General features: G+C 50.1%; 1 protein-coding gene across 2 annotated transcripts in view; it reads right to left on the bottom strand.

Moving 5' to 3' along the window:
• The window catches only part of LOC112238923 (protein-tyrosine sulfotransferase 1-like), a 78,850-nt gene that overhangs the window by 11,281 nt on the left and 42,740 nt on the right, over window positions 1–24,829 (bottom strand). For both annotated transcript variants that reach the window (XM_042296486.1, XM_042296487.1), the window contains exon 3: window positions 24,550–24,748. In XM_042296486.1, the coding sequence (XP_042152420.1) occupies window positions 24,550–24,748 (199 nt within the window). The remainder of the gene's footprint in view (window positions 1–24,549; window positions 24,749–24,829) is intronic.

Below are 24,829 nucleotides of genomic sequence, written 5' to 3'. Positions count from 1 at the left end.
AACGAACCGCCCTTGCTGTCTATGCCTGGCCGGTTCCCCTCTTTCCACTAGGATTCTCTGCCTCTAACCCTATTACAGGGGCTGAGTCACTGGCTTACTGGTGCCCTTCCATGCCGTCCCAAGGAGGGGTGCGTCACTGACGTGATCTTCCTGTCCGGGTTGGCACCCCCCCTTGGGTTGTGCCGTTGCGGAGATCTTTGTGGGCTATACTCGGCCTTGTCTCCGGATGGTAAGTTGGTGGTTGAAGATATCCCTCTAGTGGTGTGGGGGCTGTGCTTTGGCAAAGTAGGGTGGGGTTATATCCTGCCGGTTTGGCCCTGTTTGGCCTTGGATGGGGCCACAGTGTCTCCTGACCCCTCCTGTCTCAGCCTCCAGTATTTATGCTGCAGTAGTTTATGTGTCGGGGGGCTAAGGTCAGTCTGTTATATCTGGAGTATTTCTCCTGTCTTATCCGGTGTCCTGTGTGGATAGAAGTATGCTCTCTCTAATTCTTTCTTTCTTTCTCTCGGAGGACCTGAGCCCTAGGACCATGCCTCAGGATTACCTGGCATGATGACTCTTGCTGTCCTCAGTCCACCTGGCCGTGGTGCTGCTCCAGTTTCAACTGTTCTGCCTGCGGCTATGGAACCCTGACTTGTTCACCAGACGTTCTACCTGTGTCAGACCTGCTGTTTTCAACTCTCTAGAGACAGCAGGATCGGTAGAGATCCTCTGAATGATCGGTTATGAAAAGGCAACTGACATTTACTCCTGAGGTGCTGACCTGTTGCACCCTCGACATCCACTGTGATTATTATTATTTGACCCTGCTGGTCATCTATGAACATTTGAACATCTTGGTCATGTTCTGTTATAATCTCCACCCGGCACAGCCAGAAGAGGACTGGCCACCCCTCATAGCCTGGTTCCTCTCTAGGTTTCTTCCTAGGTTCTGGCCTTTCTAGGGAGTTTTTCCTAGCCACCGTGCTTCTACACCTGCATTGCTTGCTGTTTGGGGTTTTAGGCTGGGTTTCTGTACAGCACTTTGAGATATCAGCTGATGTACGAAGGGCTTTATAAATACATTGATTTGGATTTGATTTTAATAAAGTAGAGCACTATATAGGGAATAGGGTCTAAAGTAGAGCACTTTATAGGGAATAGGGTGCCATTTTGGATGCATCCTAGGTCAAGTGCTCAGAACTGTCCTATTCCCTCTCCCAGGACCCTATCACCCCCTTTTATAGGACCAGATGGTAACCCTAATGCATTTGGCTGATTTGGGATCAGTTTTTGTCAGTGTCTCCATTGATTCATGTTAGGTTGGTCCAGCTCGAGACTGACATACTCCTGTGCGTGTGTGTGTGGCCTTCAGTAGATATGTGCCATAAGGAGATTAGGACGATAAATCATAACTCTATCCCCCGTGAACAGAGACACTAGCAGAGCTCCACTTATCTGTCATCATGCTCCTGGCGTGCGTGCGTGCACACACACACACACACACACACACACACACACACACACACACAGTCTGCTTTTCCATATGTGCTGGAGTGTTACTGTATTTAATGCACCCCCGCTGCCAGGGAGCTCTGAAGGAGAGGCCAGACTCCAGGGCCAGTCACAGGGCTGAGCTGAGAGGCCAGACTCCAGGGCCAGTCACAGGGCTGAGCTGAGAGGCCAGACTCCAGGGCCAGTCACAGGGCTGAGCTGAGAGGCCAGACTCCAGGGCCAGTCACAGGGCTGAGCTGAGAGGCCAGACTCCAGGGCCAGTCACAGGGCTGAGCTGAGAGGCCAGACTCCAGGGCCAATCACAGGGCTGAGCTGAGAGGCCAGACTCCAGGGCCAGTCACAGGGCTGAGCTGAGAGGCCAGACTCCAGGGCCAGTCACAGGGCTGAGCTGAGAGGCCAGACTCCAGGGCCAGTCACAGGGCTGAGAGGCCAGACTCCAGGGCCAGTCACAGGGCTGAGAGGCCAGACTCCAGGGCCAGTCACAGGGCTACAGAGCTGACAGGCCAGACTCCAGGGCCAGTCACAGAGCTGAGAGGCCAGACTCCAGGGCCAGTCACAGAGCTACAGGGCTGAGAGGCCAGACTCCGGGCCAGTCACAGGGCTGAGAGGCCAGACTCCAGGGCCAGTCACAGGGCTGAGAGGCCAGACTCCAGGGCCAGTCACAGGGCTACAGAGCTGACAGGCCAGACTCCAGGGCCAGTCACAGGGCTGAGAGGCCAGACTCCAGGGCCAGTCACAGAGCTACAGGGCTGAGAGGCCAGACTCCAGGGCCAGTCACAGGGCTGAGAGGCCAGACTCCAGGGCCGAGAGGCCAGACTCCAGGGCCAGTCACAGGGCTGAGAGGCCAGACTCCAGGGCCAGGCTGAGAGGCCAGACTCCAGGGCCAGTCACAGAGCTACAGAGCTGAGAGGCCAGACTTGAGAGGCCAGGGCCAGTCACAGGCTGAGAGGCCAGACTCCAGGGCCAGTCACAGGGCTGAGAGGCCAGACTCCAGGGCCAGTCACAGGGCTGAGAGGCCAGACTCCAGGGCCAGTCACAGGGCTGAGAGGCCAGACTCCAGGGCCAGTCACAGGGCTGAGAGGCCAGACTCCAGGGCCAGTCACAGGGCTGAGAGGCCAGACTCCAGGGCCAGTCACAGGGCTGAGAAGCCAGACTCCAGGGCCAGTCACAGAGCTACAGGACTCTTCTCAAAGCACAGGATGTATGTTTCCCAAATGGCACCCTATTCCCTACATAGTGCACTACTTTAGACAAAAGGTCCTGGTCAAAAGTAGTGAACTATACAGGGCAGGGTTAGTCAATACTTACCCTACGAGGTCCTACTGGAATTTCTGTTCTACCTGATAATTAATTTCACCCACTTGGTATCCCAGGTCTAAATCAGTCCCTGGTTAGAGGGAAACCTGGTGTCCCAGGTCTAAATCAGTCCCTGGTTAGAGGGGAACCTGGTGTCCCAGGTCTAAATCAGTCCCTGATTAGAGGGGAACCTGGTGTCCCAGGTGTAAATCAGTCCCTGATTAGAGGGGAACCTGGTGTCCCAGGTGTAAATCAGTCCCTGATTAGAGGGGAACCTGGTGTCCCAGGTCTAAATCAGTCCCTGATTAGAGGGGAACAATGACAAAAATGCAGTGGAACTGACTTGGAGGTCCAGAGTTGAGTTTGAGGGCTATCGGGAATAGGGTGCCATTTGGGACACAGTCGGAGCGCAAGGCTCCTCATCTCAAAGCACCACAGGCTTGGCACCAACCGCCCGCCTGCCTGACCAGGCCACGAGCCACCTGGTGTTGCCCTGACCTCAGGCTCCCTGTGGGGGTGGCTGCTTGACTGCCCTAGCTGAGGTCTGGTAGTGCCCAAATGGCACCCTATTCCTTTATGGGCCCTGGTCAAAGTAGTGCACTATGTAGGGTGTCATTTGGGATGTATCATGGAACTGTTTCCTGGGTAAGGCTGTGCCACACTGGAGCATGTAGAGGGAGTCTCTCCTCCCTCCCTCCCTTCCCTCTCCTCTTCTCCCTCTCCGTCCCTCTCCTCCCTCCCTTCTCCCTCTCCTCCCTTCCCTCCCTCTTCTCCCTTCTCTCTCCTCCCCTCCCCTCCCTCCCTCCCTCCCCTCTTCTCCCCCTCCCTTCTCTCTCCCTCTCCCTCTCCTCCCTTCCTTCCTTCCCTCTCCTCCCTTCCTTCCTTCCCTCTCCTCCCCTCCCTCTCCTCCCCCTCCCTCCCTCCCCCCCCCCCTCCCTCCTCCTCCTCCTCCTCCCCTCTTCTCCCACTCCTCCCTTCCCTCTCCTCCCTCCATTCTCTCTTCCCCCTCTCCTCTCCCCCTTCCCTCTTCTCCCTCCCTTTCCTCTTCTGGACAGGGTGACTGGACTGGGAGACTAGACTGGGAGACTGGACTGGGAGACTGGACTGGGAGACTGGACTGGGAGACTGGACTGGGAGACTGGACTGGGAGACTGGACTGGGAGACTGGACTGGGAGACTGGACTGGGAGACTGGACTGGGAGACTGGACTGGGAGACTGGACTGGGAGACTGGACTGGGAGACTGGACTGGGAGACTGGACTGGGAGACTGGACTGGGAGACTGGACTGGGAGACTGGACTGGGAGACTGGACTGGGAGACTGGACTGGGAGACTGGACTGGGAGACTGGACTGGGAGACTGGACTGGGAGACTGGACTGGGAGACTGGACTGGGAGACTGGACTGGGAGACTGGACTGGGAGAATGGACTGGGAGAGACTGGACTGGGAGACTGGACTGGGAGACTGGACTGGGAGACTGGACTGGGAGACTGGACTGGGAGACTGGACTGGGAGACTGGACTGGGAGACTGGACTGGGAGACTGGACTGGGAGACTGACTGGGAGACTGGACTGGGAGACTGGACTGGGAGACTGGACTGGGAGACTGGACTGGGAGACTGGACTGGGAGACTGGACTGGGAGACTGGACTGGGAGACTGGACTGGGAGACTAGACTGGGAGACTGGACTGGGAGACTGGACTGGGAGACTGGACTGGGAGACTGGACTGGGAGACTGGACTGGGAGACTAGACTGGGAGACTGGACTGGGAGACTGGACTGGGAGACTAGACTGGGAGACTAGACTGGGAGACTGGACTGGGAGACTGGACTGGGAGACTGGACTGGGAGACTGGACTGGGAGACTGACTGGGAGACTGGACTGGGAGACTGGACTGGGAGACTGGACTGGGAGACTGGACTGGGAGACTGGACTGGGAGACTGGACTGGGAGACTGGACTGGGAGACTGGACTGGGAGACTGGACTGGGAGACTGGACTGGGAGACTAGACTGGGAGACTGGACTGGGAGACTGGACTGGGAGACTGGACTGGGAGAATGGACTGGGAGAATGGACTGGGAGAATGGACTGGGAGAATGGACTGGGAGAATGGACTGGGGGAGACTGGACTGGGAGACTGGACTGGGAGAATGGACTGGGAGAATGGACTGGGAGAATGGACTGGGAGACTGGACTGGGAGAATGGACTGGGAGACTGGACTGGGAGACTGGACTGGGAGACTGGACTGGGAGACTGGACTGGGAGACTGGACTGGGAGACTGGACTGGGAGACTGGACTGGGAGACTGGACTGGGAGACTGAACTGGGAGACTGGACTGGGAGACTGGACTGGGAGACTGGACTGGGGAATATTAATGAGAGCGACGGTGATCCAGTTATGTTTCAGTCACTTGTTCTTTGTTTATTTGTCAGCCTCCAACTGTGGATAGTCGGATACGGTTTTGAGCTTTTATTCTGGACAGACTTCCCTCTCTGTCCTGGTAGATTTCCCGAGAGAACAGAGGTGGGGGGAAAAACGGAGTTAGACAAGCCTCTGGCTCAGTTTCCACAATACTGCGCCTCCCGAAGAGAAGATCTGTAGCACGCGAGGCAGCCGGGAAAACCTGGACCAGATCCAGCCCCAGATCCACCAGTCACAGTCCACTGCCAGGATTTATACATTACAACCCCCAGCTAGTGTGCGGCTGGTGGAATGTAATATCCTTATTCCACGTCTGTGTGAATATTTAGAAAGTCATCCGTTTACCCAGTCTGCATGGGGAGCTTCCAGTCCAGGCGATTTCATCAAACTCTAGTTGTCATTCCTGAGAAGGGATGAGTGAAGAAGAAAATCAAACCGTTGACTTTACCCCGAGGCCAGGAATCAAGGGCAGAGATATTACACCCCGAGGCCAGGAATCAGGGAATGAGATATTTACCCCGAGGACAGGAATCAGGGAATGAGATATTTACAGGCCAGGAATCAAGGGCAGAGATATTACACCCCGAGGCCAGGAATCAAGGGCTGAGATATTTACCCCGAGGCCAGGAATCAAGGGCTGAGATATTTACCCCGAGGCCAGGAATCAAGGGCTGAGATATTTACCCCGAGGCCAGGAATCAAGGGCTGAGATATTTACACCGAGGCCAGGAATCAAGGGCTGAGATATTTACCCCGAGGCCAGGAATCAAGGGCTGAGATATTTACCCCGAGGCCAGTAGTCAAGGGCTGAGATATTATACCCCGAGGCCAGGAATCAAGGGCTGAGATATTTACCCCGAGGCCAGGAATCAAGGGCTGAGATATTTACCCCGAGGCCAGTAGTCAAGGGCTGAGATATTATACCCTGAGGCCAGGAATCAGGGAATGAGATATTTACCCCGAGGACAGGAATCAGGGAATGAGATATTTACCCCGAGGCCAGGAATCAAGGGCAGAGATATTACACCCCGAGGCCAGGAATCAAGGGCTGAGATATTTACCCCGAGGCCAGGAATCAAGGGCTGAGATATTTACCCCGAGACCAGGAATCAAGGGCTGAGATATTTACCCTGAGGCCAGGAATCAAGGGCTGAGATATTTACACCGAGGCCAGGAATCAAGGGCTGAGATATTTACCCCGAGGCCAGTAGTCAAGGGCTGAGATATTTACCCCGAGGCCAGTAGTCAAGGGCTGAGATATTATACCCCGAGGCCAGGAATCAAGGGCTGAGATATTTACCCCGAGGCCAGGAATCAAGGGCTGAGATATTTACCCCGAGGCCAGTAGTCAAGGGCTGAGATATTTACCCCGAGGCCTGGAATCAAGGGCTGAGATATTTACCCCGAGGCCAGGAATCAAGGGCTGAGATATTTACCCCGAGGCCAGTAGTCAAGGGCTGAGATATTTACCCCGAGGCCAGGAATCAAGGGCTGAGATATTACACCCCGAGGCCAGGAATCAAGGGCTGAGATATTTACCCCGAGGCCAGGAATCAAGGGCTGAGATATTTACCCCGAGGCCAGTAGTCAAGGGCTGAGATATTATACCCCGAGGCCAGGAATCAAGGGCTGAGATATTTACCCCGAGGCCAGGAATCAAGGGCTGAGATATTTACCCCGAGGCCAGTAGTCAAGGGCTGAGATATTTACCCTGAGGCCAGAAATCAAGGGCTGAGATATTACACCCCGAGGCCAGGAATCAAGGGCAGAGATATTACACCCCGAGGCCAGGAATCAAGGGCTGAGATATTTACCCCGAGGCCAGGAATCAAGGGCTGAGATATTTACCCCGAGGCCAGGAATCAAGGGCTGAGATATTTACCCCGAGGCCAGGAATCAAGGGCTGAGATATTTACACCGAGGCCAGGAATCAAGGGCTGAGATATTTACCCCGAGGCCAGGAATCAAGGGCAGAGATATTACACCCCGAGGCCAGGAATCAAGGGCTGAGATATTTACCCCGAGGCCAGGAATCAAGGGCTGAGATATTTACCCCGAGGCCAGGAATCAAGGGCTGAGATATTTACCCCGAGGCCAGGAATCAAGGGCTGAGATATTTACACCGAGGCCAGGAATCAAGGGCTGAGATATTTACCCCGAGGCCAGTAGTCAAGGGCTGAGATATTATACCCGAGGCCAGGAATCAAGGGCTGAGATATTTACCCCGAGGCCAGGAATCAAGGGCTGAGATATTTACCCCGAGGCCAGTAGTCAAGGGCTGAGATATTTACCCCGAGGCCAGGAATCAAGGGCTGAGATATTACACCCCGAGGCCAGGAATCAAGGGCTGAGATATTTACCCCGAGGCCAGGAATCAAGGGCTGAGATATTTACCCCGAGGCCAGTAGTCAAGGGCTGAGATATTATACCCCGAGGCCAGGAATCAAGGGCTGAGATATTTACCCCGAGGCCAGGAATCAAGGGCTGAGATATTTACCCCGAGGCCAGTAGTCAAGGGCTGAGATATTTACCCCGAGGCCAGGAATCAAGGGCTGAGATATTACACCCCGAGGCCAGTAATCAAGGGCTGAGATATTTACCCCGAGGCCAGAAATCAAGGGCTGAGATATTACACTCCGAGGCCAGGAATCAAGGGCTGAGATATTTACCCTGAGGCCAGGAATCAAGGGCTGAGATATTTACCCCGAGGCTAGTAATCAAGGGCTGAGATATTATATCCCGAGGCCAGGAATCAAGGGCTGAGATATTATATCCCGAGGCTAGTAATCAAGGGCTGAGATATACCTCTGAAGTCAACTATTTACACATGAAACCCTGACGCAAACCAGCTCTGACAAGATACCATAACGAACGTTGACCGTGCTCAGCAGATCCCCTGCTGGGTGTTGACGAACGCTGGTGATTCCTGAATAGTCAGGAAACGACGTCGGGGGTTCTGTGGTCAGAGGAGATGGGATCGCCACCCACTGCTTTAAACTGTTTACACCGGAACCACTGACCGTGTATTGACAACTGTCCACAGGTTTCTAATTTCTCTCCAATCATTCTCAACCTCATCATCCAGGTCTTCTCAGTGTTGCTGTGGAACGAGCAGAGAGACTTGAGAACATATTGATCCCAATTTATTTTTCTCACCATGGATCATAGACAATGCAAAACCACTTAAAATATATTGATTGTGGCTTTGGAGCTCATCCATGAGTCCCTCATTTACAGCTAGGGACGGACTGGGATCAGAAGTTCGGCCTGGGCATTTCAAACACACAGGCACAAACACTTTCCTCAAAGTCCCCACACTGGTAAAAGTTCCCACAATATTAACTAAACCACAGCCACTTTAACTATGCCACTTTGTTTACATACTCATCTCATATGTATATACTGTACTCGATACCATCTACTGCATCTTGCCTATGCTGCTCTGTACCATCACTCATTCATATATCTTTATGTACATATTCTTTATCCCCTTACACTGTGAGACAGTAAGACAGTAGTTTTGGAATTGTTAGTTAGATTACTTGTTGGTTATTACTGCATTGTCGGAACTAGAAGCACAAGCATTTCGCTACACTCGCATTAACATCTGCTAACCATGTGTATGTGACAAATAACATCTGCTAACCATGTGTATGTGACAAATAAAATCTGAACCATGATTTGAAATAACCTCTGCTAACCATGTAGACAGGAAGACAGAACATCAGCCCATCTGTATGTTTCCAATAAATCTGCTAACCATGTCTGTGACCAGCCTAACATCTGCTAACCATGTGTATGTGACAAATAACATCTGCTAACCATGTGTATGTGACAAATAAAATGTGATGATTTAAATATATTATCATTTAGACAGGAAGACAGAACCAGCCCATCTGGCATTTTCCCAAACTACCCTATAGCCAGTCTGTTTACAGCCTTCTACTGCCCCATAGCCAGTCTGTTTCAGTTTACAACCTTCTACTGTCCCATAGCCAGTCTGTTTACAGCCTTCTACTGCCCCATAGCCAGTCTGTTTACAGCCTTCTACTGCCCCATAGCCAGTCTGTTTACAGCCTTCTACTGCCCCATAGCCAGTCTGTTTACAGCCTTCTACTGCCCCATAGCCAGTCTGTTTCAGTTTACAACCTTCTACTGTCCCATAGCCAGTCTGTTTCAGTTTACAACCTTCTACTGTCCCATAGCTAGTCTGTTTCAGTTTACAGCCTTCTACTGCCCCATAGCCAGTCTGTTTCAGTTTACAACCTTCTACTGTCCCATAGCCAGTCTGTTTACAGCCTTCTACTGCCCCATAGCCAGTCTGTTTACAGCCTTCTACTGCCCCATAGCCAGTCTGTTTACAGCCTTCTACTACCCCATAGCCAGTCTGTTTACAGCCTTCTACTGCCCATAGCCAGTCTGTTTACAGCCTTCTACTGCCCCATAGCCAGTCTGTTTACAGCCTTCTACTGCCCCATAGCCAGTCTGTTTACAGCCTTCTACTGCCCCATAGCCAGTCTGTTTACAGCCTTCTACTGCCCCATAGCCAGTCTGTTTACAGCCTTCTACTGCCCCATAGCCAGTCTGTTTCAGTTTACAACCTTCTACTGTCCCCATAGCCAGTCTGTTTACAGCCTTCTACTGCCCCATAGCCAGTCTGTTTACAGCCTTCTACTGCCCCATAGCCAGTCTGTTTACAGCCTTCTACTGCCCCATAGCCAGTCTGTTTACAGCCTTCTACTGCCCCATAGCCAGTCTGTTTACAGCCTTCTACTGCCCCATAGCCAGTCTGTTTCAGTTTACAACCTTCTACTGTCCCATAGCCAGTCTGTTTACAGCCTTCTACTGCCCCATAGCCAGTCTGTTTCAGTTTACAGCCTTCTACTGCCCCATAGCCAGTCTGTTTCAGTTTACAACCTTCTACTGTCCCATAGCCAGTCTGTTTACAACCTTCTACTGCCCCATAGACAGTCTGTTTACAGCCTTCTACTGCCCCATAGCCAGTCTGTTTACAGCCTTCTACTGCCCCATAGCCAGTCTGTTTAGCCTTCTACTGCCCCATAGCCAGTCTGTTTACAGCCTTCTACTGCCCCATAGCCAGTCTGTTTCAGTTTACAACCTTCTACTGTCCCATAGCCAGTCTGTTTACAGCCTTCTACTGCCCCATAGCCAGTCTGTTTCAGTTTACAGCCTTCTACTGCCCCATAGCCAGTCTGTTTCAGTTTACAACCTTCTACTGTCCCATAGCCAGTCTGTTTACAACCTTCTACTGCCCCATAGACAGTCTGTTTACAGCCTTCTACTGCCCCATAGCCAGTCTGTTTACAGCCTTCTACTGCCCCATAGCCAGTCTGTTTACAGCCTTCTACTGCCCCATAGCCAGTCTGTTTAGCCTTCTACTGCCCCATAGCCAGTCTGTTTACAGCCTTCTACTGCCCCATAGCCAGTCTGTTTACAGCCTTCTACTGTCCAATAGCCAGTCTGTTTACAGCCTTCTACTGTCCAATAGCCAGTCTGTTTACAGCCTTCTTACTGTCCAATAGCCAGTCTGTTTACAGCCTTCTTACTGTCCAATAGCCAGTCTGTTTACAGCCTTCTACTGTCCAATAGCCAGTCTGTTTACAGCCTTCTTACTGTCCAATAGCCAGTCTGTTTACAGCCTTCTACTGTCCAATAGCCAGTCTGTTTACAGCCTTCTACTGTCCAATAGCCAGTCTGTTTACAGCCTTCTACTGTCCAATAGCCAGTCTGTTTACAGCCTTCTACTGTCCAATAGCCAGTCTGTTTACAGCCTTCTACTGTCCAATAGCCAGTCTGTTTACAGCCTTCTTACTGTCCAATAGCCAGTCTGTTTACAGCCTTCTTACTGTCCAATAGCCAGTCTGTTTACAGCCTTCTACTGTCCAATAGCCAGTCTGTTTACAGCCTTCTACTGTCCAATAGCCAGTCTGTTTACAGCCTTCTACTGTCCAATAGCCAGTCTGTTTACAGCCTTCTACTGTCCAATAGCCAGTCTGTTTACAGCCTTCTTGTCTGTCTGTTTACAGCCTTCTTACTGTCCAATAGCCAGTCTGTTTACAGCCTTCTTACTGTCCAATAGCCAGTCTGTTTACAGCCTTCTTACTGTCCAATAGCCAGTCTGTTTACAGCCTTCTTACTGTCCAATAGCCAGTCTGTTTACAGCCTTCTTACTGTCCAATAGCCAGTCTGTTTACAGCCTTCTACTGTCCAATAGCCAGTCTGTTTACAGCCTTCTACTGTCCAATAGCCAGTCTGTTTACAGCCTTCTACTGTCCCATAGCCAGTCTGTTTACAGCCTTCTTACTGTCCAATAGCCAGTCTGTTTACAGCCTTCTTACTGTCCAATAGCCAGTCTGTTTACAGCCTTCTACTGCCCCATAGCCAGTCTGTTTAGCCTTCTACTGCCCCATAGCCAGTCTGTTTACAGCCTTCTTACTGTCCAATAGCCAGTCTGTTTAGCCTTCTACTGTCCCATAGCCAGTCTGTTTACAGCCTTCTACTGCCCCATAGCCAGTCTGTTTAGCATTCTACTGCCCCATAGCCAGTCTGTTTACAGCCTTCTTACTGTCCCATAGCCAGTCTGTTTACAGCCTTCTACTGTCCAATAGCCAGTCTGTTTACAGCCTTCTTACTGTCCAATAGCCAGTCTGTTTACAGCCTTCTTACTGTCCAATAGCCAGTCTGTTTAATTTTACAGCCTTCTTACTGTCCAATAGCCAGTCTGTTTACAGCCTTCTTACTGTCCAATAGCCAGTCTGTTTACAGCCTTCTTACTGTCCAATAGCCAGTCTGTTTACAGCCTTCTTACTGTCCAATAGCCAGTCTGTTTACAGCCTTCTTACTGTCCAATAGCCAGTCTGTTTACAGCCTTCTTACTGTCCAATAGCCAGTCTGTTTACAGCCTTCTTACTGTCCAATAGCCAGTCTGTTTACAGCCTTCTACTGCCCCATAGCCAGTCTGTTTACAGCCTTCTTACTGTCCCATAGCCAGTCTGTTTACAGCCTTCTTACTGTCCCATAGCCAGTCTGTTTACAGCCTTCTTACTGTCCAATAGCCAGTCTGTTTACAGCCTTCTACTGTCCAATAGCCAGTCTGTTTACAGCCTTCTTACTGTCCAATAGCCAGTCTGTTTACAGCCTTCTACTGTCCAATAGCCAGTCTGTTTACAGCCTTCTACTGTCCAATAGCCAGTCTGTTTACAGCCTTCTTACTGTCCAATAGCCAGTCTGTTTACAGCCTTCTACTGTCCAATAGCCAGTCTGTTTACAGCCTTCTACTGTCCAATAGCCAGTCTGTTTACAGCCTTCTACTGTCCAATAGCCAGTCTGTTTACAGCCTTCTTACTGTCCAATAGCCAGTCTGTTTACAGCCTTCTACTGTCCAATAGCCAGTCTGTTTACAGCCTTCTACTGTCCAATAGCCAGTCTGTTTACAGCCTTCTTACTGTCCAATAACCAGTCTGTTTAATTTTACAGCCTAGCCTTCTTCTGGAACAACCAACCAAACACTCCTATATTTTACTGTTCCGGTGTGACTAAGGGTTTGCCTGATATGGAACACTATTCCTCATATAGTGCATAACTTTTGATCAGAGGCTTGTCCAAAGCAGTGCACTATGCAGAGAATAGGGTGCCATTTTGTCCTCTATAGAGCTGTAATAATGACCATATCACAGCTGTTGTCACACAAAGTAATGGAAATATTGGAGTAGCCAGACAGATCATTACTCACAAGACTAAATGAGGGTTGTTAAAGATTTTTAAAAATAACAAAATGATTCTATTGACAGTTTAAGAATGTGAAACACAGGAAGCTGGAAGGCTTGCATGGTAATCACCAAGGTAGGCATTTCATTTTGTTCAGGAATCTTCAAAGCAACACATTTGCTTTCTTGTTGGGGTTGATATCGAGATAAACAACTGACGTGGGGTATTAAAAACGCCACCTGTATCTAATATGGATTTATTTTAGGAAGTGTTTTTGTTATGTTTACAACCGGAATTCAAAATGGATGAAAACTATTTTTCTCCCTCACCCATCTACACCCATCTACACCCATCTACACACAAGAGAGGGAAAAGAGAGTGAGAGAAGCCCCTGTTGTAGACTGACTGTAGCCAGGGAGTCTGTCTGGGGAGCTAACAGTGTCTCTCTATATGTACCAAGCATAGAATTAGGAATTAGAATGCTAGAATGGTTAAGAACCTTATGGTTGGATAAAGGTCGGCCATTTTGGTCAGGGAAATTGGTCAACTATGGTTTGTCAGTGCTGTGATAAGATATTGTGTAAAATAATGAATATGTACAGTTGAAGTAGGAAGTTTACATGCACGCCCTCTCTCTCTCTCTCTCTCTCTATATATATATATATATATATATATATAGTTGAAGTCTGAAGTTTAGATACACTTAGGTTGGAGTCATTAAAACTCGAAATTTCTTGTTAACAAACTATAGTTTTGGCAAGTCGGTTAAGACATCTACTTTGTGTGTGATACAAGTAATTTTTCCAACAATTGTTTACAGACAGATTATTTCACTTATAATTCACTGTATCACAATTCCAGGGGGTCAGAAGTTTACATACACTATGTTGCCTGTGCCTATAAACAGCTTGGAAAATTCCAGAAAATGATGTCATGGCTTTCTGATAAATGCTGTCAATTAGCCTAAGTCAATTGGAGGTGTACCTGTGGATGAAGGCCTACCTTCAAACTCAGTGCCTCTTTGCTTGACATCATGGGAAAATCAAAAGAAATCAGCCAAGACCTCAGAAAAACATTTGTAGACCTCCACAAGTCCTTGGGAGCAATTTCCAAACACCTGAAGGTACCAAGTTCATCTGTACAAATAATAGTACGCAAGTATAAACACCATGGGACCACGCAGCCTTCATACCGCTCAGGAAGGAGACGAGTTCTGTCTCTTAGAGATGAACGTACTTTGGTGTGAAAAGTGCAAATCAATCCCAGAACAACAGCAAAGCACATTGTGAAGATGCTGGAGGAAACAGGTACAAAAGTATCTATATCCACAGTAAAACGAGGTCTATATCGACATAACCTGAAAGGTCGCTCAACCATGAAAAAGCCACTGCTCCAAAACCGCCATAAAAAAAGCCAGACTACAGTTTGCAACTGCACATGGGGACAAAGATCGTACTTTTTGGAGAAATGTCTGATGAAACAAAAATAGAACTGTTTGGCCATAATGACCATCGTTATGTTTGGAGGAAAAAGGGGGACGCTTGCAAGCCGAAGAACACCCTCCCAACCGTGAAGCACGGGGGTGGCAGCATCATGTTGTGGGGGTGCTTTGCTGCAAGAGGGACTGGTGCACTTCACAAAATAGATAGCATCATGAGGTAGGAAAATTATGTGGATATTTTGAAGCAACATCTCAAGACATCAGTCAGGAAGTTAAAGCTTGGTCGCAAATGGGTCTTCCAAATGGACAATGACTCCAAGCATACCTCCAAAGTTGTGGCAAAATGGCTTAAGGACAATAAAGTCAAGGTATTGGCGTGGCCATCACAAAGCCCTGACCTCAGTCCTATAGAAAATGTGTGGGCAGAACTGAAGAAAAGCGTGTGCAAGCAAGGAGGCCTACAAACCTGACTCAGTTACACCAGTTCTGTCAGGAGGAATGGGCCAAAATTCACCCAACTTATTGTGGGAAGCTTGTGGAAGGCTACTCGAAACATTTGACCCAAGTTATACAATTTCAAGGCAATGCTACCAAATACTAAATGATTGTATGTAAACTTCTGACCCACTGGGAATGTGATGAAAGAAATAAAAGCTGAAATAAATCACTCTACTATTATTCTGACATTTCACATTCTTAAAATATAGTGGTGATCCTAACTGACCTAAAAAAAAATTACTAGGATTAAATGTCAGGAATTGTGAAAAACTGAGTTTAAATGTATTTAGCTAAGGTAAACTGTATGTTTGTTAGCTAGCCAAGACAGTTTTAGAGGAATGATTCCATATATATTTAAAATGAACTGCTAATATGCCAAAATTCCATTCAAACAATACAGTCAATCCACAGCCAAACACGGTTGATTATAGGACTTGAACAAGTTTTAAATAAAGGTAAAAAAATTGTTGCATTTAACTAGGCAAGTCAGTTTAGAACAAATTCTTATTTTCAAATGATGGCCTAGGAACAGTGGGTTAACTGCCTTGTTCAGGGACAGAACGACAGATGTGTAGCTTGTCAGCTCGGGGATTTGAACTTGCAACCTTTCGGTTCAATGCTCTAACCACTAGGCTACCCTGCCGCCCCTAAATACTGATATTTTATCATATAATAGCAATCACAGCTTTCCAAGAAAATAGAAAATGATACATTTATGGTCTGTTTACAGAAAGTATTCATACCCCGTGACTTATTCTACATTTGTGACCCGTTTCAGGAAGCGTATGTTGCATATCACTACTTCACAGGAGAGGCATTTGCTGCAGGGTAGCCTAGTGGTTAGAGCGTTAGACTAGTAACCGGAAGGTTGCAAGTTCAAACCCCCGAGCTGACAAGGTACAAATCTGTCGTTCTGCCCCTGAACAAGGCAGTTAACCCACTGTTCCTAGGCCATCATTTGAAAATAAGAATTTGTTCTTAACTGACTTGCCTAGTTAAACATTTAGTGCCTTAGGGTTCGAGCCCCTAATGCTGATTGGCTTACAGCCGTGATATATCAGAACGTATATCACGGGTATTTCAAAGTAATTATTTTAACTGCTCTAATTACGTTGGTAACCAGTTTCTAATAGAAATACGGCCCCTCGGGGGTTTGTGGTATATAGCCAATGTACCACAGCTAAGGGCTGTATCCAGGTACTCTGCGCTGCGTCGTGCCCGCCCGTCTGTGACCAGAGCCCGCCCGTCTGTAGCCTTGGAAGAGGAGGACACATCACTTAAGAAAAACCCTGGCGTCGTCAAGGCGACGCTACAGATGGAGGGACGACATCTCTCCGCAGTTAAGTCCCGTTACCACGACAACACGTTCCAGAGAACTGCCCACGTCGTCGATACAAGAACAGCCACGAGAGTCGAGCCGTTTCAGAATGATTCTGAATGGAACCCAGGATACACATCACAGACACAGTGCTTCATTCTCTTCAAAAACAGCCACTAACCGACAGCTCAGACAAGTAGACAATGGGTTACACAGGAGAGGGGTGTGCTAACAGATCTAGGGGGTTAAGCTCGTCTTCCTCCTAATCTAATGCACGCAAAGTACTGTAACAGAGATCAGGAAAGGAGGAGAGGAGGAAAGGAGGAGAGGAGGGAAGGAAGAGCAGAGGGAGAGGGAGAGTAGAGGGAGAGGGAGTGGGGGGAGTAGAGGGAGAGGAGCAGAGGGAGAGGGAGGAGGGAGGGGGGAGTAGAGGGAGAGGGAGTGGGGGGAGGGAGGGAGAGGGAGTGGGGGGGGGGAGTAGAGGGAGAGGGGGAGGAGGGAGAGGGAGTGGGGGGAGGAGGGAGAGGGAGTGGGGGGAGTAGAGGGAGAGGGAGTGGGGGGAGGAGTAGAGGGAGAGGGGGGAGTGGGGGGAGAGAGGGAGAGGGAGGGAGTAGAGGGAGAGGGAGTGGGGGGAGTAGAGGGAGAGGGAGGGGGGGGGAGTAGAGGGAGAGGGGGAGTAGAGGGAGAGGAGCAGAGGTAGAGGGAGAGGGGGAGTAGAGGGAGTGGGGGGGAGTAGAGGGGAGAGGGAGAGGGGGGAGTAGAGGGAGAGGGGAGAGGGGGGGGGAGTAGAGGGAGAGGGAGTGGGGGAGTAGAGGGAGAGGAGTAGAGGTAGAGGGAGGGGGAGTAGAGGGAGAGGGAGTGGGGGAGTAGAGGGAGAGGGAGTGGGAGGGAGAGGAGAGGGAGAGAGGTAGAGGAGGGGGAGTGGGGGGAGAGGGAGAGGGGGGGAGTAGAGGGAGAGGGGGAGTAGAGGGAGAGGGAGTGGGGGAGTAGAGAGGGAGAGGGAGGGGAGGGGGGGGGGGAGTAGAGGGAGAGGGAGTGGGGGGGAGTAGAGGGAGAGGGGGGAGCAGAGGGAGGGAGGGAGTGGGGGGGGGGGAGGAGGGAGAGGGAGGGAGGGGGGAGTAGAGGGAGAGGGAGAGTAGAGGGAGAGGGAGTGGGGGGAGAGGGAGGGAGGGAGAGGAGAGAGGAGAGGGAGAGGGAGAGGGAGGGGAGTAGAGGGAGAGGGAGGGAGGGGGAGCAGAGGGAGAGGGAGGGAGGGGAGCAGAGAGAGAGGGAGGGAGGGAGGGAGGGGAGCAGAGGTAGAGGGAGAGGGGGGGGGGGAGTAGAGGGGAGTGGGGGGAGTAGAGGGAGAGGGAGAGGGGGAGTAGAGGTAGAGGGAGGGAGGGAGGGGAGAGAGGGAGGGGAGGGAGGGAGGGGAGCAGAGGGAGAGGGAGGGAGGGGAGCAGAGAGAGAGGGAGGGAGGGAGGGAGGGGAGCAGAGGGAGAGGGAGGGAGGGAGGGAGGGGGGAGCAGAGGAGGGGAGGGGGAGTAGAGGGAGAGGGAGGGAGGGGAGCAGAGGGGGAGTAGAGGGAGGGGAGTAGAGGGAGAGGGAGTAGAGGGAGAGGGAGGGGGAGTCGGGGGGGAGTAGGGGAGGGAGGGGAGGGGAGTGGGAGTGGGGGAGTAGAGGGAGAGGAGCAGAGGTAGAGGGAGGGGGGGAGTAGAGGGAGAGGGAGTGGGGGGGGGGGGGAGTAGAGGGAGAGGAGCAGAGGTAGAGGGAGGGGGGAGAGTAGAGGGAGAGGGAGGGGGAGTAGAGGGAGAGGGAGAGGGAGGGAGCAGAGGTAGAGGGAGGGGGAGGGAGAGGGAGGGGGAGTAGAGGTAGAGGTAGGGGAGAGGAGCAGAGGTAGGGGGGGGAGGGAGGGGGGGAGTAGAGGGAGAGGGAGGGGGGGGGGGGAGGGAGAGAGGGAGAGGGGAGGGAGGGGAGCAGAGGGAGAGGAGCAGAGGGAGAGGGAGGGAGGGGGAGGGAGGGGTAGAGGGAGAGGGAGAGGGAGAGGGAGAGGGAGAGGGAGAGGGAGAGAGGGAGAGGGAGAGGGAGGGAGGGGGAGCAGAGGGAGAGGGAGGGAGGGGTAGAGGGAGAGGAGCAGAGGGAGAGGGAGGAAGGGAGGGGAGCAGAAGGAGAGGGAGGGAGGGGAACAGAGGGAGAGGGAGGGAGGGGAGCAGAGGGAGAGGGAGAGAGGGGAGCAGAGGGAGAGGGAGGGAGGGGAGCAGAGGGAGAGGGAGGGAGGGGGAGGGGGAGAGGGAGAGGGAGAGGGATGAGGGAAGAGGGAGGGAGGGAGGGAGGCAGAGGAAGGGAGGGGAGCAGAGGGAGGGAGGGAGGGGTACAGAGGGAGAATAAGCCATGCAGCGGTCTTTGATCTGATGGGGAAACACTATACTACTCATCAGATGTGATGCGCACGTACACACACACTCTTATCCAGAGCCACTTGTATACATGTATACATTTTCATTCTGGTCCCCCGTGGCAACACACGTCATGCCCTACCAACACACATCATGCCCTACCAACACACATCATGCCCTACCAACACACGTCATGCCCTACCAACACACGTCATGCCCTACCAACACACGTCATGCCCTACCAACACACGTCATGCCCTACCAACACACGTCATGCCCTACCAACACACGTCATGCCCTACCAACACACGTCATGCCCTACCAACACACGTCATGTCCTACCAACACACGTCATGTCCTACCAACGGAGCCACATGGGACACAAACACACACAGGCGCTATCACACACACACACACACACATTTTTGTGGAGGCAGAGGGTTAGTCCAGGAACCAATCACTACCCCCCTGTGTGTTGTAGATCTTCAATCTTCAGGAAGAAGGATGGGCCCTAGACGAACTAAATGAACTGAGAGCATGAGAACATTCTGACAGCCTGCTAGATATCTGCCTCCACCAAACCTCCCTCACCACCATACCTCCCTCACCACCATACCTCCCTCACCACCATACCTCCCTCACCACCATACCTCCCTCCGAACCTCCCTCACCTCCCTCAACACCAAACCTCCCTCCAAACCTCCCTCACCACCAAACCCCCCCCGCCTCCACCAAACCTCCCTCACCACCATACCTCCCTCACCACCAAACCTCCCTCCAAACCTCCCTCACCACCAACCCCCCCCAGGCCTATCCTCCCGATCGCAGTACAGTTTACCTTGGAGCAGGAGCTAGGGCAACAGGAGTTCTCTCACAACCCCAGGCCTGCTACCTCGACTGACGAACTAGTTAGCTTTCATCTCTGTTTGCGGTCGGACACGGTTTAGTCTCCCCTCCCCTGGTCCTCCGCTCTTCCAACCCTCCTCTCCCTCGCCTCCCCATTTCCCACACCTCTCTCGATCAGTCTCGGAATGCTTTCCGTTCGAGTCATCGGCTAGGCATCTCGGTGTGAACGCAGATACCGTGGCGTTATTAACTATTTCACATTTATTCCCAGTTCTCTCCCGTTCGGCTCCACTTGAAACATATGGAAGAAAACACATTCTCACCACAGAAGTCAAATGGGACTTCACACTGGGGTAACAACCACAACGAGGAATAGGTGGGCTCCGCTCAGCTCCAGGGGAGAGGAACACACATCTCCCCACTGAGCACTTTCCATTATAAAAATACATTACCATACTTTCCATTATAAAATCACATTACCATACTCTATTATTAACAGATAATACAGTTGACAGTTAATCCCTCTGAAGGGTTAAAGTTGATTATTTTGAGGGTCTTCTAAAGACAAGTGGAACCAACACCTCACCAAAACCCCATAACCAACACCTCACCAAAACCCCATAACCAACACCTCACCAAAACCCCATAACCAACACCTCACCAAAACCCCATAACCAACACCTCACCAAAACCCCATAACCAACACCTCACCATAACCAACACCTCACCAAAACCCCATAACCAATACCTCACCAAAACCCCATAACCAACACCTCACCATAACCAACACCTCACCAAAACCCCACCAAAACCCCATAACCAACACCTCACCATAACCAACACCTCAGCAAAACCCCATAACCAACACCTCACCAAAACCCCATCATAACCAACACCTCACCATAACCAACACCTCACCATAACCAACACCTCACCAAAACCTCACCAAAACCCCATAACCAACACCTCACCAAAACCAACACCTCACCAAAACCTCACCAAAACCCCATAACCAACACCTCACCATAACCAACACCTCACCATAACCAACACCTCACCATAACCAACACCACACCATAACCAACACCTCACCATAACCAACACCTCACCATAACCCCATAAGACCCTTAAACAACACAACAGTTGATAAATCCAGCTGGCTAGTGGAGCACAGCGAAGTCTGGAGTCAATATGATACACTAAAATACACACACACACACACGCTGAAGTCAATATGATACACTAAAATATACACACACTGAAGTCAATATGATACACTAAAATACACACACACACGCTGAAGTCAATATTATACACTAAAATATACACACACTGAAGTCAATATTATACACTAAAATACACACACACACTGAAGTCAATATGACACACTAAAATATATACGCACGCACGCACGCACTCACTGAAGTCTGGAGTCAATATGATACACTAAAATGTAAATATACACATATATATGATATAAAATCGAGCACACCGCCATGCAACCTCCATAGACAAACATTGGCAGTAGAACATCAGTGACTTTCAAAGTTGCACCGTCATAGGATGCCACCTTTTCAACAATTCAGTTTGTGAAATTTCTGCCCTGATAGAGCTGTAAACTAAGTGCTGTTACTGTGAAGTGGAAACGTCTAGGAGCAACAACGGCTCAACCGTGAAGTGGTAGGCCACGGCAAGCTACCAGAACGGATCCACCGAGTGCTGAATTGTGCAGCGTATTAAAATCATCTGTCCCCTTTGCAATACTCACGACTGAGAACTGTTTGTCAGGAGCTTCATGAAAGGGGTTTCCATGGCCGTGCAGCCGCACACAAGCCTGAGATCACTAAGCGTCGGTTGGAGTGGTGTAAAACTCGCCTCCATTGAACTCTGGAGCAGTGGAAATGAGTTCTCTGGAGTGATGAATCACGTTTCACCATCTGGCAGTCCGACAGACAAATCTGGGTTTGCCAGAAGAACGCTACATGCCTGAATGCATAGTGCCAACTGTAAAGTTTGGTGGAGGAGGAATAATAGTCTGGGGCTGTTTTTCATGGTTCGGGCTAGGCCCCTTAGTTCCAGTGAAGGGAAATCTTAACGCTACAGCATACAATGACATTCTAGATGATTCTGTGTTTCCAACTTTGTGACAACAGTTTGATGAAAACCCTTTCCTGTTTCAGCATGACAATGCCCCTGTGCACAAAGTTGGAAACAAAGAAACACAACCTTCATTTAACTAGGCAAGTCAGTTAATTTAACCTTCATTGAACTAGGCAAGTCAGTTAAGAACAAATTCTTATTTTCAATGACGGCCTACCGGAGAACAGTGGGTTAACTGCCTTGTTCAGGGGCAGAACAACAGATTTTTACCTCGTCAGCTCGGGGATTTGATCCAGTAACCAACTCTCTATCCACTAGGCTACCTGCCTCTATCCACTAGGCTACCTGCCTCTATCCACTAGGCTACCTGCCTCTATCCACTAGGCTACCTGCCTCTATCCACTAGGCTACCTGCCTCTATCCACTAGGCTACCTGCCTCTATCCACTAGGCTACCTGCCTCTATCCACTAGGCTACCTGCCTCTATCCACTAGGCTACCTGCCTCTATCCACTAGGCTACCTGCCTCTATCCACTAGGCTACCTGCCTCTATCCACTAGGCTACCTGTCTCTATCCACTAGGCTACCTGTCTCTATCCACTAGGCTACCTGTCTCTAACCACTAGGCTACCTGTCTCTAACCACTAGGCTACCTGCCTCTATCCACTAGGCTACCTGTCTCTATCCACTAGGCTACCTGTCTCTATCCACTACAGGAAGTAAAACAGGTGTAAAGGAAGACCTCTGCCCACGTCCTTTGTTAGTAGCTTTAAGTTGTAATAGGACCATAACAGTTTCAACCTCGACCAGCAGCAGTTAGCAAGCTCCCTTTTTATTCTCCATTCTCTGCATCCTGGCTCCTCCAACCCACTCCCCTTGGTATTCACTAATGGTACCCTATTCTCTTCATAGTGCACTATAAAGGGAATAGGGTGCTATTCGGGATTCAGAACAGTGTTTGGTCCGTAGATGGAGAAGATGGAAGACGTCTGGTGACTTACAACCACTAGGCTACCTGCCTCTATCCACTAGGCTACCTGCCACCCCATCCCCCACATGTTGTGTGGGAGGGGCCTGGACAGGAAATGTGATGAGGCCTACAGCAACGCCATGTTGGGCTGATGAATTACAGGCAGCCTTGACACAGGGGTAAGGGTCTGTGACCCCCAGGCTGTGACCCCCAGGCTATGACCCACAGGCTGTAAGGCTCAATAAAACACTTGACTTACACAAAATGTAATAGAGGCCACTTCCTTACACCCAAGTTGTTTAGAGAGGGGCAGCGTGCTTAAACACACACCTACGTGTGTGTGTGTGTGTGTGTGTGTGTGTGTGTGTGTGTGTGTGTGTGTGTGTGTGTGTGTGTGCCTACGCATGTGTTTGGTGTGTGTGTGTGTGTGTGTGTGTGTTCTTTAGACTTTAGCCACTAGAGAATAATCAATAATGAATCAAGACAAATGGAAAACAGATTGAGAGTTAAAGAGTAGCTGGCTATCTCCTTACTGTAATACTCTTCATATGGTTACCGTGCATCGTAACTTCACAACGCCCGTTCTCCTCTGAGAGACAATTAGGATAACAAGAGATCAATACAGACTTATTAAAAAAAGGACTGTTGTTGTACGTTGGTTTCAAAGATTATAAATTGAAGACAGATCAAACCCAGCTGTATATTGCTGCCAAAGGCGCTTCAACAAAGTACTGAGTAAAGTGTCTGAATACTGATGTAAATGTGATTGATTTTTTTAAACAAATGTATAAAAAAAGTAAACCTAAGGCTGTCACGTTAAAAGAAAACTTAAATCACATACATACATGCATACATGCATACATACACACATAGAGATGGTATAGAACCTGGAACTGACGCCAAGCAGGGTGGAGGTGAGGTTCAGAGATCACATGAGAACATGTCGACGGAGAGATGCTAATCAGATGAACGTTTACACAACACATAGGTCATTGGTCCTCCGGGGCCTACAGTACTGGAATGTATCAGTTTAAATCCTGAACAAGAGACATCAAAATAAACAGACTGAATATGCTCCACAGGATCAGAGATAAGAAATCTAAAGAGAGAGGCTTGAGAGACACCCGATACCAGGGCTCCTCGCTGAATAAAACATATTCTGCTCCAGAAATAGAGGCCCGTGTGCTCGCCGCTTTCCAGCACCAAAGACGTCTGGCCGGGTCAGCGAGTGTACTAGAGCAGAAGGACTCTCACATACAGGTCTGTCTGGTAGATGTGGAGGATGGGACTGGATGGGAGTTGGGCTACCGAGTGGCGCAGTGGTCTAAGGCACTCTATCTCAGTGCAAGAGGCATCACTACAGTCCCTGGTTCGAATCCAGGCTGTATCACATTCAGCTGTGATTGGGAGTCCTATAGGGTAGCGAACAATTGGCCCAGCGTCGTCCGGGTTTGGCCGGTGGAGGCCGTCAATTTTAAATAAGAATTTGTTCTTAATGGACTTGCCTAGTCAAATAAATGTTTAAAAATATATATATATATATTTGGATATGATCACTGAATTCAGACAGATGCTAAATCAGCAGGTGGGAATTAAATTCAAATGGGAATTAATTATATGAATACAGATATTAACTCAACAGGTCATTTAACTAGGAGGTAGATGATTGGACAGGTCATTTAATGGGAGTCAGAGATTGGACAGGTCATTTAATGGGAGTCAGAGATTGGACAGGTCATTTTAATGGGAGTCAGAGATTGGACAGGCGATTTGAAAGGCGATGCAACTGGAGAAAGAGTCCTGGGAAGAATACAATTCTCAGATCTGCTTCCTGCTTCAGAGGAAACTTCAGATCCTTTGTGGAATGCATCGGAATGCATTGGAAAGCATCGGAATGCATCGGAATGCATTGGAAAGCATCGGAATGCATTGTGTGTATGGGAGTGTGTTTAACATGCGTCCCAGTGTTTCTCAGTAGACTAGAGTTGTGTGGATGAGTGTGTTTGAGGTATGTGTTGTGGGTTGACATGTCACTGTCATTCGTTTCCCCACTCACCCTCCTGGTGTTGTCAAGGACCTTGGGGTCTGGCCGGCCGTAGTTGGGAGGGTTGGCGTGGGGGTCGTACCCCAGACGGGACAACATGGGGGCGATGACGGGCATGTCCCGCAGTACGTCCACAGGGATCTTGCCCACCCACTTGGATAAGGCCTCCACGTTGACCGGCTTGATCACCTGGTCTGTAGACCTCTCCACCCTGCAGAGAGAGAGAGAAACCAGTTAGCAAGAGGTTAGCATTGTAGCATGTCCCCCCATAGAAGACCATTGACTAGCTAGC

Source organism: Oncorhynchus tshawytscha, linkage group LG13, assembly GCF_018296145.1.
Source record: "Oncorhynchus tshawytscha isolate Ot180627B linkage group LG13, Otsh_v2.0, whole genome shotgun sequence".
In the NCBI taxonomy this organism is placed as follows: Eukaryota; Metazoa; Chordata; class Actinopteri; order Salmoniformes; family Salmonidae; genus Oncorhynchus; species Oncorhynchus tshawytscha.
Note: the sequence above shows the minus strand (reverse complement) of the source record. Positions and strands in the feature narration are given on the sequence as shown.